Below are 13,729 nucleotides of genomic sequence, written 5' to 3'. Positions count from 1 at the left end.
CCAGGTCGGCAATTTAAAGATTATTATTTTTAACTTTTTGTATTATTTTTTTCTGATTTTGAAATCCCAGTGTACGATCGAGTAATATACGAGTAATATGCATAATATTAATCGTAGTTATTATAAATAAACTCATCGGCAAAAGTCTTGCACCCCCTTACTATTTTAATAAAAAATTACATTCCAAACTAATTTTTCGTGCAAATCAATAGATGCTAAAGTTATGTTAAAAAATAACACAAAAAAGGGAAAACTTTCACCAAGTTTAATAATATATTTTGCCAAAATATAAAAAATGCAAATTCCATGAAAAAAATATTTGACAAAAAAGAGAAAATAAATAATAAATTCTGACAAAGTTAAGGTTACTAATATAAAGTATTGCCTCCTCGATTTGTTATGAGTGCATCAAGTCGTCGGGGCATCCCCACTATAAGGTTATTTATGGTTTCTTGAGGTAAGTTCTGCCATTCCTCTTGAGCGGCAATGATCAACTCCTGGCGATTTGTTGGTGGGTTATTTCTGCGAAATACAGCTCTGGCGATGTAGTCCCAGACATGTTCAATAGGATTCATGTCGGGGGGAGAGTGGAGGCCAGTCCAGACGAGTTATTTCCCCTTCATTTAATGCTTCCTGGACTATCCTAGCTCTGTGAGGACGAGCGTTATCATCCATGAGAAGAAAATTATTGCCGATTTCTTCTCGCAGTGGATAAATTATTGGTCTGATTACAGTTTCCACATACAAATGGGCGTTCATCACCTCAGGAATATGAATGAGCTCTGTTCGCCTATTGTACATGATGCCACACTAGAACCTCTCAGTTCCTCCTTGATAAGGAGCAACAGCAAAGGCTGTATTCAAGCGATGCTGCCTCCCTCCACACTCGCTGACGATAGTCATCACTGATCAAACCTATCCTGGTTTCGTCAGTGAAAATTACGTTTCTCCACTGAGGTAATAACCAGTTCTGGTGTTCTCTAGCCCACTGTAGCCTCCTTTGTCTATGATGTAAAGTTAATAGAGGGACTCGCAGTGGACGTCTACGCCACAATCCAGCATTAGAAAGTCGCCTGGAAATGGTTCGGCTTGATATCACTCGGTGATAAGTTCGTTGAAACTGAGATCGTAGCTCTAGAATTGGAACTGACCGATTTCTTCTGGCAAATTGAGCCAAGTAGCGATTCTGTCGTTCAGTCGTTATCCTTGGACGGCCCAACCTAGGCCGAGATCTTACATTTCCGGTGTCCATATACCGTTGTATAATTCGGCTGACAGTACTTCGCACTAAATTTAAACGATCAGCAATTTGATGCCTGCTGAGACCTTCTTCATGTAAAGCGATAATTCGGGCCCTATCGAAGGCAGAAATTTCGTGCCCTGGCATTTTTGTTGCCTTTCACAACACTTACTACAAGATTGAACTCGAACTGAGAAACAAAATTTGACCGTAAATAGCAAAACCATACATATTCCATCGATAAGGTTTTCTTTCATTGCTTTTATGACCTATTTTTTGTAGACACATATTAAGGTATTTGTACACACAACCACAACAATATGCTATGCAAAGAAATAAATTTGTCTGGGGGGTGCAAGACTTTTGCCGGTGAGTGTAAATCAACTTCTACAAACTAGTTTCTAATGTTCTGCATGTTCGACAGGGTTACCACCCTCCATAATGCACAAATTTGTTTTTCGTTCCATCTTATTTATAGCTCTTTGAACAGATCTTCTTATACTTCCGAATGCATTTTGTACTCTTTAATTGTTTTTTATTACTTGTTAATTGTTTTTGTACTCATAATGTTGAAATGTATTCATTTCAAATGTCCAAAACAAGTTTTATTAATTTTCTTTATTCAATGTTAATTGCTGATCCGCTGATCAATATTGTTGTGCTGAATATATTCAGATTATATAAATTAAAAAACCAGAGTCGGATTTGAAATTATTTTAAATAACAATTAAATAGTTTTTTTTGTTTTACCACAAAAAAAGTATCAAGTGTGGCATATCATTGTACTCAGGAGACCGAGGTCTTTCAAAACCTAAAATAAAAAATGCAGGTCCGTATTTAAAAAAATTAAGTTGACCTCTGTATCTCACAAATTCTCAGCTAATTTGAAAATCTAAAAATACTATCAGATAGCCCTAATAAAGTGGCTATGAGAATGTGCAATTAGTTTTTTGATTTTCTAAAAAGTAACGACAGGGGAAAGTAAAATTTATTTTCAAAAAAGTCCGTTTTTTCCAAAAAACTCAGCAATCCTTGAAATTTTTAAAACTTTTATGATGGTATCTTGGTGAACATGCCAAGGAGCAATTTTGCCCCAATTTAACCATCTTCGTATCTATTACGGTTTCCGAGATACCAATGCTCGTACTTCGAATTTGTAGCACCCTGTATATATTTTTTATGGAAGGGAAAATCTCCAAAAGACACCCAATCTAGGATGGTCGTGGGCCGTTTCGGGTTTTTACCGACTAAAAACACCCCTTTGCCAATCCATGCTCCATGCTAGAACCGCTCTCGCATTCCTTCAACGTGGTAGCTGACTTACTATTCTACTTGTCCCGATATTCTCATTTCCTGTTCTTTGGTCCCAATGATCGACCGTATAACATTATAGGCTATTTTCCATTCATTTTCTTCTCTCATAGTGCCCAAGGCAAAGTTCCCCAGAGTAAACCGCCTCCCTAATTCTTTCTGATAGATTTCTCTTGCGTCCGCTTCGTGTCATTTAAGACAGACAAAGAGCGTGTGTTCCACATCATCTATTGCCTCACAGTACAAATAAAGTACAAATCTCGGTATTTGATCTTTTTCTTTTATACGTGTATGCGTTGAAACAGTCGTCTCCTGAGAGGGCCTGGGTGAGGTAGTAGTCGACCTTCCCGTAGCGCCTATCCTGTCAGTTGCTAATATTTGTGATTATCCTTTGTGTCCATCGGCCTTTTGTACTAGTTTTCAAGCGCTCTTGCCAATTAGCCCTTAGGGAATTTCGCGCCGTGGCTCTGTCCTGTCTGTTGTGTACGTTGGTTCTATCATTGCTAAGGTCTATGCATCTATTACTCCGATTACTTCAGGGGCGAAAATTTAGTTTTTTTCCATGAGTCAGTCCTCACTCCTCATCAACTGCTACCTTCGTCTGCAAATCCAATTAGCGTTATGTCTTTTGGCATTCCCGTTCTCAAGAGATCGTCATATAAGACATTCCAGAGAAATAGCCCAAGAACTGAGCCTTGAGGGAGGACAATACTCAGTTCCAAATTCATGGTTACGTGTTCGTACTTCACTATCAACTTACGCTCACTCAGATATAATTTTACCAATGTCAAAAGGCTCTAATCTACTCCTCTCCTCCTCAACTTCTCCAGAATTAACTGCCATAAAGCACTGTTAAATAAGTTCTTCGCGTCCAGTATTATGATCGCACATATTTTTCCATTTTGGGATGAGTAGTCCCATGCTCACTTTGCAAATTTCGATTACTTCAAGGACTGCACACCCTGTGTCTTCCTTCCCTGAACCCATATTGGTTTTTAGCTAGGCCATCTGAGTATTCAATATCTTTTTTTAATCTTGCTAATAACAAGTGCTCGTAGAACTTACCTTCCACAATTCCACATCCAAAAGGCATACAGGTCGGTAAGAGGAGGGATCTTCGGGTGAGTTTTTTCTCTTATCAACAATGTCAAGGCACACCTTATCATGAACTGGGAAAAAGTATGCAACCATGTTGTCGGGACTGCGACTTTACGACCTAGAGATAAAAAATCAGATATTTCTTTGGGAATATCTACAATTGAATTATTTTTAAACCACTTCGAATTATCTCCATAGAACACATTATTGGCCACAAATGTACATTACTAAATTTATTTATGTTATTTTGTTTTACTTTATTATAGATGAAATTAAATATTTGGTCTTTTTTCTTTTGAAATTAATTTTCAATTTATTTTTTATTATTTTAGAATCGCTGATAAATACTTGTATAGTTTCACAGGTTATTTTTATGTCTAAAGATAACGTTTTGTATCTTAACTTAACAATAAAATTGTCAATTGTCTTTAACAATTGCTTGTGCTGTTTAGAAAGTTTTGAAATGTAAATCTCAAACAGCGAATTCTTTCGGAACTCCAAATCTTACTTATTTCGATAATAAAATTAATCAGTATTATTAAAAAACAAACGAAATTAATTTTTAGGGTAAGGGTGAAATGTATACTTATTGGTTATTAGGCGAAGATCCTGGAAAGAGACTTAGCAGATTAAAAGAAGAATTGGCTGGTTCCAAACTATTTAACAGTATTAGTTCTGAAAGTAAGTTTTCCTTTAAGCAGATACCTTTTACACTATTGTATTATATATACAAAAAGTTAAAGTTCATTAATAATATACCGTCTAGTACTAATTTGATTTACTTATAATGTAAACTTTTAGGAATATCTCAATCAGATTTACTATATCCGCCAAGTGAATATGTTTACAACAGAGAGAACTTAATTTTTAATGGAAGTAATAGATATTCACCCGCGTCAATATCGAAATTGCATCAACGAGCCAAACAAGCCTATTGTAGTGAAGTAAGTAATAAATTATATTTACCGTCTTATTATTTTCTTATACAAATTCGTTAGTTGTAATTTAAACAAACGTATAAAATAATTAAATTACGAATTTTAGACACCAAAAAACGAAATATTGTTGAAGTGAAACTTCTTTACGCGTGATGGGAGTAAAAATTCAAGGCCGTGTCACGACATGGCCTTGACACGGCCTTGACAATCGAGCTAGCCAGAAAAAAAGTGGTAAGTCAAAGAGGAAGTTGCAGTAATGGGTCTTTGGAGCGTCTTAACTCGGACCCTATGTGAGCTGGGGGGCTGAATGGGAATGTAGATGGGGCTCGAAAAGCCCCATCTTTTGGTGATATTTTGACGACGCTTCTTGCACTACGAAACCCCATCATCAATAGATCAAATCAAAAAATCGTCCGATTTAAATGAAATTTCGTATGTCGATAGACTGGACCAAGGCCAACTTGACCGTATACGAGACGTGTTACTGTGACAGTTAGTTTTGACGTAAGAAACATCAAAAATTAATGTCGTCCAATCGCGACCAAATTTGTTGGGTAGGCTATGTAAACGACGGTGCACATGGTCCCACCCTGCAAAGGTGGATACGACGTTTCGTTTACATCTTCATCAGGATGGGACTAAGGATTTGATATTGAAGAATAATGTGGGTAGATTTGGTTTGGTTTGGCGGTTTGACGAGCTACAGGATGACAATCTGGACGTTTCGAACCGATGCCCAAAAATGGACGAAATCATCTGAAATTTTCTTAGTTATGGGTCGATTGGAACCAAACTCGGCCGTGGATAGAGATACTCGAAATGAGTCGTTAGACGGACAGACACACACGTGAGTAAGAAGAAGTTTCAGTTCAAATATGCGCACTAAATGCACACACAATGTTTTTTCCTTCAAGTAATAAGTTGTTCGAATTATTCAACAATATTTCGTTAAATTTAGAGTATCGGAAAAAAGAAAGTATCTATTAGTATATTATTGTTGAAGAGCCAAATTACCAAGACAGTGACGCAGCTTGAAATAATCTCTATTTTATTATTATTTTCTGACATACGGATTTTGAAAATACCTATTTTCATTTAATTTTTATAACACATATGGCCAAGAATACTCAGTTTCAGTGTTTTAGATTTATGTGACATCAGAGCAGAAATATGTTTGGAATATTAAACAGAAACATTGTGTATTTTATTGGAACCAACTAAAATCTAAACCAACTTTATATACAAATTAGTTTAAACGTTCTTCGCCGTCTTCTGATTTCCAGTCTCCATTGGTCTCTTGTCTGTCCAGAGGTTTTCGTTTATTCTTCTTGTTCTGATGTCCTCCTCTATTCCTTCTCTCCAACTCCGCCTAGGTCTCTCTCTCTCTTTCGTTTGCCTTGTGGTGTCCAATTGAGTATTTTTTTCGGGATTCTGCTTTCTTCCATTCTTTGTACGTGCCCGTACCACGTGAGTTGGTTAATTTTGATGTCTTCTGATATGCTGTGTTTAACGCCCATGATGTTCTGAATTCTTTCATTTCTAACTCTATCCAGTTTCAATTTTTCGGCCACGCGCTTCCAAAAGTCCATTTCTGTAACTTAACTGTAAAGCTTCGAGTAACTTAAGGTTTCTTTCGTTCAAAGGCCATACTTCACTACCATAACTAATGATACTTTTAACTATGCTGTTATAAATTTTGTGTTTGTTTTCTTTTGATACGGCCTTATCCCATAAAATACTGTTGAGTTGTCTAATTGCTTGTCTTCCCTGGTTGTTTCTGTACTTAATTTCTTCATCAAGGCTACCATCGTTGGTAATGTGCATGCCAAGATATTTATATTTTTGGCAGTGTCTTATCTCTTGCTGTTGCTGTTCTAGGATTATGTTCTGTTGTTCGCCGCCGATACACATATATTCCGTCTTTTTAAGGTTCTAAACCAACTTAAGTTCATAAATAAGTAAAAATTTATATAACTTCAAATTTGAAAAGAAATTAATTGAATTATATTATATGTTCTACAAGAGGCAAAAGCACGGCTCCATTAAGGCGCGTTCCCATTTGTCGGCTTTTGCTAATGAGCGATTTGTAAATGCCGGTCGTCTTTGGGGCGTTCTTCGTGATGCCGAAAAGCTGAAAGTTTCCAGTTTCAATAGAAATTATATAATAATCCTTTGATAGAAATCATCTATTAATTTTCTTCAGTTTATTCAGTGGCATGTTTCAAGAAGAAGGGGGTAAGATTATTGCTGCCGCCGCTTTTGTACTTCGGGCTCTGTATAGTTCAGTCAGAGCAATCACATTTTTTGTGATTATTTCACTCATCGTAAAATGGACCAATCAGCTAATCTAATTTTTGGAATAAATTTTGTTTAGATAAGTGATTAAATCCCAAGACCAGTTTAACGGCGATTATTTTTTCGGCTTCCTTTTGGGTTTTTTTTGTCGTTTATCACTAATTCTGACAGATTTTGGCAACAGTTCATTTAAAAACATTGATTTACAACTCATATGTTTGACTTAATAACGATTTTAATCGGTGAAAACCCCTTATTCGATATTATTTTGAACAAATAAGTGGAGGAAAATACATTAGAATTTGATGTGTTGACATGCGAAACGGTCCTCGATGCATTGTTGGGATGCGTAACCAAGGTAGCAGAAGCACAAACATTACTTACGAGACGTCATTTTGAAACGTCTTTAAATTTTATTTACCGCTGTAGTGAAAATGAATTCACGGTTTAGTAAAATGTTAAATTTTATACTTAATAAAATCCTTATAGTTATTTGCTTCATCCTAAGTCATTCGCTTCATTCTAAGTCATTCAGAAAATAATCTAGCCGTATATCACTCAACCTATAAATTTAATTGATTAAACTACCCAAATAATTTTTTGCTTGATTTTGCTTTTTAGAAAATAGTTTCATGCACAATAATTTTAAAATAAAAACCTCCGACTGCTTCGCGGTCTCGGTTTTTATTAAATTATTGTGCATTCAACTATTTTCCAAGCAAAATCACGCGCAAAATATATTTGAATAGTTTAATCGATTAAATTTATAGGTCTCGTGATATAATATATGACTATTCTACCATCGAAAAAAAATATGGACTTGCCGCTTCAAAACAAAGAAGTAAGCTAGTTCGGGAAGAACCAAAGCTTATCGTATTTACGTTTCGACTACGCCGTTCTATTCGACTTCTCTGATGTACCTACTTTCGGTGAATCCTGTTGGACTTTGCCGATCGGCACTTAAAGCCGATCTGCCTGTACCGATTGAAGCGTCTGCATTACTCGGCTTTGCATTTTGGCCTGTACCGATCGGCAAAAGCCTGAAAAAAAAAACTGGAAACGCCCCTTTAGACACTCATGATAGCTGTACTTAGTAGTGCACTCATTTTCGTCAATTGGACTCTGGAACAGAATGCTTGAACCTCGCAATCCCCATGCCGCCAACAATCTGCCGAATTTTATCAACAACATGTTTAATTTATGTCAATGATGACAGGTAGTGATAATTTGGATTCGAAATATTTCGAGAATCATTACTCGTAGAGATTTTTACCAAGATACTTTTTTTTCCTTCCGCCCAATATCCAATACTTTTCTCTTAACAAGCTCAATAAACCTTGGACTCCTACATGACAAGACCTTCTGTGGGAATCAAAAACGAGTCTCTCCGTCACGACATGGCGAGATGGTAGCACTATCGGCATGCGAAGAAATAGTGTCTTTACGATTGCCAATACGAGACTTCAAACGTAAAATGCCAATGTCTTCAGCCGCTGATCATCATTTGTAAAAAAATTTTAAAACGAGTATTTCTGCCTGGTCAATTTCCTTGGCTGACAGTTCACCAACACGTTTATCTTCTGAATGTCTAACATTATGTGTGAACCTCAACATCCAAGCTGTCATTCGAACAGTTTTGATGTAGCTTGAGAAATACGTCAAATGCCATTCCACCATACTCTTAGCTGCCTCGGAATTGACGAAACTAGCTACAATACATTTCTTCTTTTCAGAAATTATCTCATTGAAGGTAATAGTTTCTTGGGACCACAAAGCAGGATTTTCACGAAGCCAATTGGGACCCTCCCACCATCTCGATTCATATAGGTGTCGAAGTGAACCCAATTTTCAATGGCTCAACTCGACTTTTAGCAGCCAAAAGAGTAACATAAACTTTATCTTGATAGATACACCTGAAAAATACTGCCGTCGCATGGGCATTTTTACTTGCGTCGCAGAACACGCGTAAGCTCGTTACGTTTTCATTATCAAGCCCATTTATCCAACGAGGAACCTCTATATCGATCAGAATAGGTAACTCTTTTGTCCAATCTCGAAACGATTTCTCCATATCGGGACTAACTTCAGTATCCCAGGTCAGTTTTTCTTTCCACGTTTTCTGGAGTCACAACTTTGGAATCAAGGTAGTTGGAGACGTAAATCCCACAGGATCAAAGACTTTCTGAGTTAGTGACAGCATGATCCTCTTTGTAACTGGTTTATCCACAAGAGATTCCAAATCTCTAATATATTCCTTGTTGATACCCAAAAGTGTCAGTCCGGGTATTCCAGATAAGTCTTAGGAGAGGCGTGGGTTCATTGGTTCCACCAGAAATAACTTGTGTAGGATTAGAAAACTCCCACCCTCTTAATTCGAATTTTGCCTATACCAAAATCATGCTGGACTGACGTATAAAATTCTGTAAAATTTCAAGATCCGGTACGCTGGTCACACAGTTGTCCACATAGAAACATTTAAAGACAGCTAAAGTCGTGAGTATAGAATAATCAAAAACAGAAGTACCTTTATTATACTTTTATATTTCCAAAAGGTGATGGTTGATAGTGGCTGCGAGTAAAAAGGGGCTGCTTGTCACACCAAAAACAACACGCCTGTGCCGGTACACCTGTTCATTTCCTTGAGAATCAACCCAAATAAATTTTTAAAAATCTCAATCTGTAAGATAATCACTTATCTGCAGAAAGGCTTTTCTGATGTCTGAGGTCACTCCAATCTTATTTTGCCTTAATCTTATTAAAATCTCCGGGATCCGCTCGATGAGGTTAGGACCTTTCTCCAGGCACTGGTTCAGTGAAATTTTCCATTTCATTTTGGCACTAGCGTCAAAAACTAGTCTGATTTTAGTTGTGCAGCTGGAAGCTGTTTTTATCACAGGTCTGTGTGGTAGATAATGACCCATGTTGTTATCGCTGTCTGGTACGAGTTCGACACCTTCTTGAAGTCATTTCTGGAAAGCAGCATCATATGATTCATAAAAAAATTCTGACTCTATCTTCTTCAAGGTTGTTTCAAGTCTTTTCTTAACAACGGAATGATTGGTGGGGAGCGGGGGGTGTCCGTCCAATCACGGAAGTCTTACTTCATACCTCCGTCTTCATTTACTTGAACAGTCTCTTTAAAAAATTCTAAAGCTGCCTTTTCCAAATCAAGTTTACTTTTATTGGCCACAGGGTCTGTAAGGCCTAGTACATCCAATTCCCATAGATTACTTATGTTGGAATCTATCACAAAACAACCTAAAATGCTGTTGGATACATTTTCTTCACTAGGCTCCATAGGGACTTTGCCCATAAGCGTCCAGCCTAGCAAAGTTTCCATGGCTATTATTCCAAAGCTGAGCCTTTGTGTGCGACCTGTATATAACTTCCCGGCTATATCTGACCCAATTAATAACTGAACAGTCGTCGAAATTCCCACATCACTAATTTCAATATTTAAGTTTTGCAGCTCATCCATCCATACTCCGGGGAAAACACTAGGAACCCCGCCGCAAATTTTAGGCTGATCTAACACATCAAACCTACATGCAAAACCATTATCCTGCGACAAATGAATCTCATAGACACTATGTTTTGACAAAACTCCTCCGAATAGACAATGCATAATATTTTCCTTTAATTTGGCCACAACTTGCAATGTCTGTACTGTGGATTTCAAAATGTACGAACGTTGGGATTCGGTATCGATCAAAGCTCTCACTTCCTTAATGCCATTTTTACCCTTGATTTTAACCCTTAAGGTCTGTAAAACACATTAACAACATGCTTTTCGGAGCCACTGGTAACTGACTTTTCTCACAAAATACACATTTAGCAGCACGATTGTCGTGACGAAACTCCAAACTTTCCTCCTGATTTACAAGATTAGCAGCAGTAGGCACCACATTTCGCAAATCAGAACTCCCTGACTTTCTCCCTCCTTCTCCTGATGTAACATCCCCCGACTTTTGTAATCCGAATCCCTCTGATGCCATTGAAATCCTCTGTTCGTTTTCCACCTCATTCCTTAGAAATTTAAGTAAAGCTTTCAGTCTATTTTTCAGAGAATTTACATGGGATGCCCCAGACGAAGACTCATTCTCATCCGACTCTTCTCTATTGGATATTTCAGCACAGAGAATTCTTGAAGTTCTTTGCCACACTCTTAACAATTCCTCGGGCAAACATGACTCAATCAACGGGAAAAGTATGGATGAATATTTGTCTGATGTTATGCCAAGCGTTTCCAGGGCACGTAACTGAGTCTCGATAAGGGTCGATACATCAGGCTTGGCTTTGGAGACAGCATTGTTCAAAACAACCTTCAAAAGCTCTCTAACATAAACTTCGACCTGTATATCCTCCTTACCAAATCAGTGGCAGGAAAGCTGTTGACCAGATTTCTGGTTCGACTACCAGGTACGGTAGCTCGAATTAAATATTCGACCTTGTCTGCCGCATCTATATCTGAATCCTCGTCCATCGTTTTGAACTGGGACCAAAAAGAAAGTCAATCCCTAATATTACCACTAAATTGCTTAAATTGTATGGTAGGTAGTCTAAATTTTCGCTTACCCTTGTATCTGAAGTCGGAATCATGCTCGCTTCTATGTTCTTGAACCTCCTCTACAACTGTAACTGCAGACACCCTTTTGACATTTTTTATGCTGAACTCCTTAAATCTCCTTTCATATGCATCGCAATTGTCCCTATCTGTGGTCAAGTCGGCTTCACTTGCATCTTCTTCCAGAAGCAAATTAAAGCACTCCAAGCTAACAGTCTTTAATTCACTAAATTTGTCGTTGAAAATATCGCGACATACCTCTATTGCTTGCACGTCGGCTCCGGGTTGTGCCAAAAGTTCATTGGCATATTTTGTAAACGAGCCACGGACTACAGCACGCACTTTTTTTTTAGTTTCAAGTCCAGATATTGTCTTTTCGCTTTTATCATACGAATTCGAAACAGAGCGACGAAAGACAACTCAAGATTTTACGGCCGTTCACAAACCCGTATTTTCTCTCTGTCCTGTCACGGTCGCCATAAAATGTGGGTTCCACTAAGAACTACCCTTTCAAAAGTAAAACGCCACCAAAATTAACGAAGACGAGAGAAAACTTTTATTTCTAATACAAAAACTTGTCATTACATTAATCAAACTTTTTTCGCGATAAACTAAAACGTATACCTTTATAAACAAATGGAAGTTTCCGCAGCAACGTATCGAAACAGAAAAAATAAAACTTAGGTAATATTTTGTGGGTTTCAACACTGGTAGTAGGCTTATTGGTCTATAGTTTCTGATGTCTTCTTTGATGTCTTTCTTATGAATTAGAATTATGTTGGCGCTATTCCAGTCTTGTAGTATATGTTTTCTCCTTAGACAGCTCGTGTATATATTTGTTATGATTTTCCATATTCTCCTACCTGCGCTCTTAAGTATTTCAGCTGTTATTCCGTCGTTCCCTGCTGCTTCTCCTACGAGAACATTTTGGTTTCCTTTTTTGTTTTACATTCATTGATTTTATTTAAACATTAACTTAATAACTATTTATTAACTTAATTTTACATAAAATCTTGTCCTTCACACTAGTTTTTAATAACTGTTATGGTAGATACTGTAAATGCTTAATTAACATACACTTAAAATGTCGATAACTGCATTGTTTTTTTTTTATTTTAGAAAACAATACAACATGGTTGCAGAAGGTATGGATCTGCAGTCAGTCAAAGAAGACTACGGCCTTCTATACACAACGTGCTACAAGATAATCCACGTTCTGCGCCAACAATAACTTTTACGTCAAATAATGAATTTTCGTAAAAATTCTAATAAAATTCGTTTTAACTGTGTCAATTCTTACATAGCAGGGTCAAAAATAATTGTCTATATCGATTTTGTATACAACTTTGATATGTAGTTGAAATAGTAGATTGTTTTTATTGATTCGCGCAATGAAATTCTTTCCTGATTTTAATTGCCTTGTGTGAAAGTGTAAAAGTGTTACAGAATATGCAATTTAATTTTTTAACTGTCTATTTCTTATGATTTTTACTATTTTCATGGAATTACCAATTCTTTTTACAATGGTTAGGTCAACTATATTGCCATTCTAAGAGATAGATCTAATAATATTGAAAATAGCAAAATAAATTATAATAATATATATAGCTAGCACCCCCACTAGCACTTAGACTACCGGTAGTAAAATGCTACATAAGGCGCAGAAACGTGGTCTCTCAAGGCTAGAACCCTGAACCGCATCGCGGCTTTCGAAATGTGGACTCTCCGGAGATTCTTACGTGTGCTATGGACCGCACATGCCACCAACGAAGAAGTTTTAAGAACTGCAGGCTATCAACGAGAAATACTTAACATGGTTAAAGAAAGGAAAGTTTCCTACCTCGACCATATCCGTAGAGGAGACAAATGTTACATTCCTAAACTAATTCTACAAGGAAAAATAGAGGGACGGCGCGGAACATTCCTGGCTCAGAAACATACGGGATTGGTTAACATAAGCGACGCAGCCACCATATTTCGAAGAGCTGAAAACGGCACTCTACACATTATATGAAGAGTACAGACTCGTAAACGTGCGGCTAAGCACAAGGCACAGGAAGAAGAAGAAGAATATATACAGGGTGAATAGACAACGGTTAGACAGTTATCGATACACAGGCAATAGAATTTTTGTGATCATTTGGAACATTACATAAATGTACCTGCTACATCGATCTAAATTATTTCTAACAATGAACTGTTGTCTTTTTATACAAAAAATGACTGCAGATATTTTATTTTAAATGGAAAATACGGTATGCTTCAAAAACACTGAATTTGCAT

At 37.0% G+C, this 13,729-nt stretch overlaps 1 protein-coding gene across 1 annotated transcript in view; it reads left to right on the top strand.

The window, feature by feature from the left end:
- LOC115874898 (guanylate cyclase 32E) overlaps positions 1-12,706 on the top strand; it is a 106,946-nt gene extending 94,240 nt beyond the window's left edge. Inside the window, exons 17-19 of the mRNA XM_030890198.1 lie at positions 4,216-4,330; positions 4,451-4,593; positions 12,566-12,706. Of these exons, the coding sequence (XP_030746058.1) occupies positions 4,216-4,330; positions 4,451-4,593; positions 12,566-12,706 (399 nt within the window). The remainder of the gene's footprint in view (positions 1-4,215; positions 4,331-4,450; positions 4,594-12,565) is intronic.
- The last annotated feature ends 1,023 nt before the right edge of the window (positions 12,707-13,729 follow it).

The sequence above is a fragment of the Sitophilus oryzae genome, unplaced genomic scaffold, assembly GCF_002938485.1.
Source record: "Sitophilus oryzae breed Bouriz unplaced genomic scaffold, Soryzae_2.0 scaffold_1307_pilon_pilon, whole genome shotgun sequence".
NCBI classification, from domain to species: Eukaryota; Metazoa; Arthropoda; class Insecta; order Coleoptera; family Curculionidae; genus Sitophilus; species Sitophilus oryzae.
Note: the sequence above shows the minus strand (reverse complement) of the source record. Positions and strands in the feature narration are given on the sequence as shown.